The sequence below is a fragment of the Myotis davidii genome, unplaced genomic scaffold (genome assembly GCF_000327345.1).
Source record: "Myotis davidii unplaced genomic scaffold, ASM32734v1 scaffold168, whole genome shotgun sequence".
NCBI classification, from domain to species: domain Eukaryota; kingdom Metazoa; phylum Chordata; class Mammalia; order Chiroptera; family Vespertilionidae; genus Myotis; species Myotis davidii.
In genome coordinates, this window is record NW_006383016.1 from 9,459,342 (window position 1) to 9,462,093 (window position 2,752).

Here is a 2,752-nt window from a genome sequence, read left to right on the forward strand (position 1 = left end):
ATTTGCATTGATTTCAGAGAGAAAGGGAAAGGGAGCGAGAGATGGAAACAGCGATGAGAGTGAATCATTGATCAGCTACCTCCTGCATGCCCCACAGTGGGGATTGAGTCCAAACCCGGGCATGTGCCCTGACCAGGAATCAAACCATGACCAACTGGTTAATAGGTCGACACTCAACCACTGAGCCACACCAGCCGAACTTGAACAATATTTTCTTAAAGATTGTATTATGAAGACTTTAAACAAATACAAAATAGAAAACAGTATAAACCAGTGGTCGCCAACCTTTTGGACCTCACAGACCACCAGTGGTCCGCGGACCACCAGTTGGCGACCACTACTCCAAAGGTTTCCTTAAACCAGCGGTCGCCAACCTTTTAGATCTCATGTACCACCAGTGGTCCATGGACCATCGGTTGGTGACCGCTGCCCTAAATCACATCATGCACAAATCTGCAGAGAATTCTTCAAAGGATTCCTATCTTTTCAGAATAAAAGCCAAAGTCCCTCGATGACATGGGCTCTGATACTCCTCTGAGCTGATCTCCTATGTTCTAGCTCTTATCAAATGCTCTTGCAGTCTTCAGCATGCCATGCCTCAAAGACTTCTAAATACAGAGATTTACCCCAAGTCTCTCAAGCAGGCTCCACGAGGACAAGGAACTTTAACTTTCTATCCTGTTCTCTGCTGGCTGCATAGCTTCTAGGACTGTGTTGGCCCAGAGCAGGCACTCATGCTAAATGAAATCTATTGTCAGTGTTGGAAATAAACGAGAAACTTAAATGTTCTTTTCATATCTTAAAGACTTTAAAGACACAAGTAGGGCTATTTTAAGGCAAATTTCAAGAGACAAGAGTATGAAGTCATTGGAAATGCAATGAGACAGTTTTAGAATTATTCCATGAATTGGCACCTTTGCATGATAGCAAGAGAAAACCAGCTGAGAGACTAGGTAAGGAGAGGATGGCTGGGTGTCTTTTAATTTTAGACTTTGTCCTAAAATTGTAAAAGCAATTTCACTTGTAGAAATCTCTGCCATTTGGACAGCTGTTGCTTCTAGAAGAAAGAAATAATAGGCAGCAGATAGAAATTAGGAGGACAAAATATTGTTCTTTGCTTTTTTGGGGGGAAAGATATAAAAATAGAGAAATTAGACTAGACATCCTTCCAGACAACCTTCCAGATGAAGCCGGGGCTGAGAGAGCTGAGGCAAGCCGGTGGGCGGGCTGCGGTGGGCAGGGCCTCCCTCTGCGAGGGAAGCCAGGGTCCCCGGGTGCCGGAGGGAAGCCGGTGCCGGCAGCTGGGGGAAGGCCTACTCTTGCACAAATTTCATGCATTGGGCCTCTAGTGAAAGTATAATCAAGCAATTGTGATAATAGGAGTTTTGAATGAACTACAATTAACTTGTTTGCTTGCTTAAGTAGCTTAGTATTTCCAATGGATCTTGGTATAAATAAGGACTGTTGTTTAAATTTTTATTTTGTCAACACAACGACATGCATTTCAGATAAGCGTTATTCAACTCTAACCCAACATATCAAACATCCAATTAGGTGGGCTCGATGGGACTGTACTATAGGAAAAATTCAAATTTCTATAGTTACTTGTTAAAAAAGAAAGTGTTCTGATAAATGTTAACACTATGTTAACACTTCCAAATTTGAAAGTTTGTTTTCTTTGAGTCTTTAATCATTTCATTTATAAAAGAAAGATTAAATTGGAATTAGTTTCTATCTACCATAACAGAAGTAAGAGGAACCATGCTTCAACTCAGCACAGACCCGGCTTTTTGGCCATGCACTATACTGCAGATGCTGCCAGGCCATGCCGGAGGATGAAGCAGGCAACACCTTTGTCCAGATAAGACTTACAAGCAGCCTCTTGTCTAAGTTGGCTTTTCTCAAAGAAGAGGTAACAGAGTTGGCATCTTTTTCTGCCATCCAGGCTTTAAAAAGCTTGACAGCAAATGAGGCCGCAATGCCTGTTTAAAAAAGAGAGAGTGTAGTTGCTTTTATAAGTAAAACCTCTTGTGATGATGGTCAAGGCAACATTTCTCATCAGGATTCCAGAAATGAGTAAATAACTCCACAACTTGACTTGGTACAAAGGAAACATGGATACATTTCTAGGCACAGTGCCATTCAGTGCTAAAAAGGGAGCCTTTTCACTTTTGAACACTTTAAAAAAGTTACAATATTTTTCAAAGTTGGACTTCCTAATTCCAATCTAGTATAACTATATATTATTTTTGGTCAAAACCGGACTTAAAACCAATACTTCCTAGTATTTTTGCCTGCATATATCACCCTGTGGTTCACCAATATTTCATGTTTATAACAGTGATCCTCAGGTACAACAAATACATCATGAGACATAAAATTAAAATGTCAACTAATTTGCTGATAAATGACACCAGTAAAAGAGAATTAGTAGCAGCAGATATAAAGCTATAGATAAACATGCATCATTTACAATTGTACTTTTTATAAAAAGCATTTTAAAATATTCACAAATTTACCCGGCCAGTGTTGCTCAGTGGTGAGTGTTGCCCCTGTTCAATTCCCGGCCAGGGCACATGCCTGGGTTTTGGGCTCGGTCCCCACTGAGGGTGTGCAGGAAGCAGCAGATCAATGTCTCTCTCATTGATGTTTCTATCTTTCTATCCCTCTCCCTTCTTCTCTCTCTAAAATCAATTTTAAAATATTTAAAAATATTCATGAATTAAGCTATAAAAATATTAATGCTGTTATG

General features: G+C 40.2%; 1 protein-coding gene across 1 annotated transcript in view; it reads right to left on the reverse strand.

Annotated features, from left to right (window-relative positions):
- Positions 1–2,752, reverse strand: part of BZW2 (basic leucine zipper and W2 domains 2) — a 39,190-nt gene that overhangs the window by 16,614 nt on the left and 19,824 nt on the right. The window contains exon 6 of the mRNA XM_006779046.2: positions 1,873–1,982. Coding sequence (XP_006779109.1) covers positions 1,873–1,982 — 110 coding nt within the window. The remainder of the gene's footprint in view (positions 1–1,872; positions 1,983–2,752) is intronic.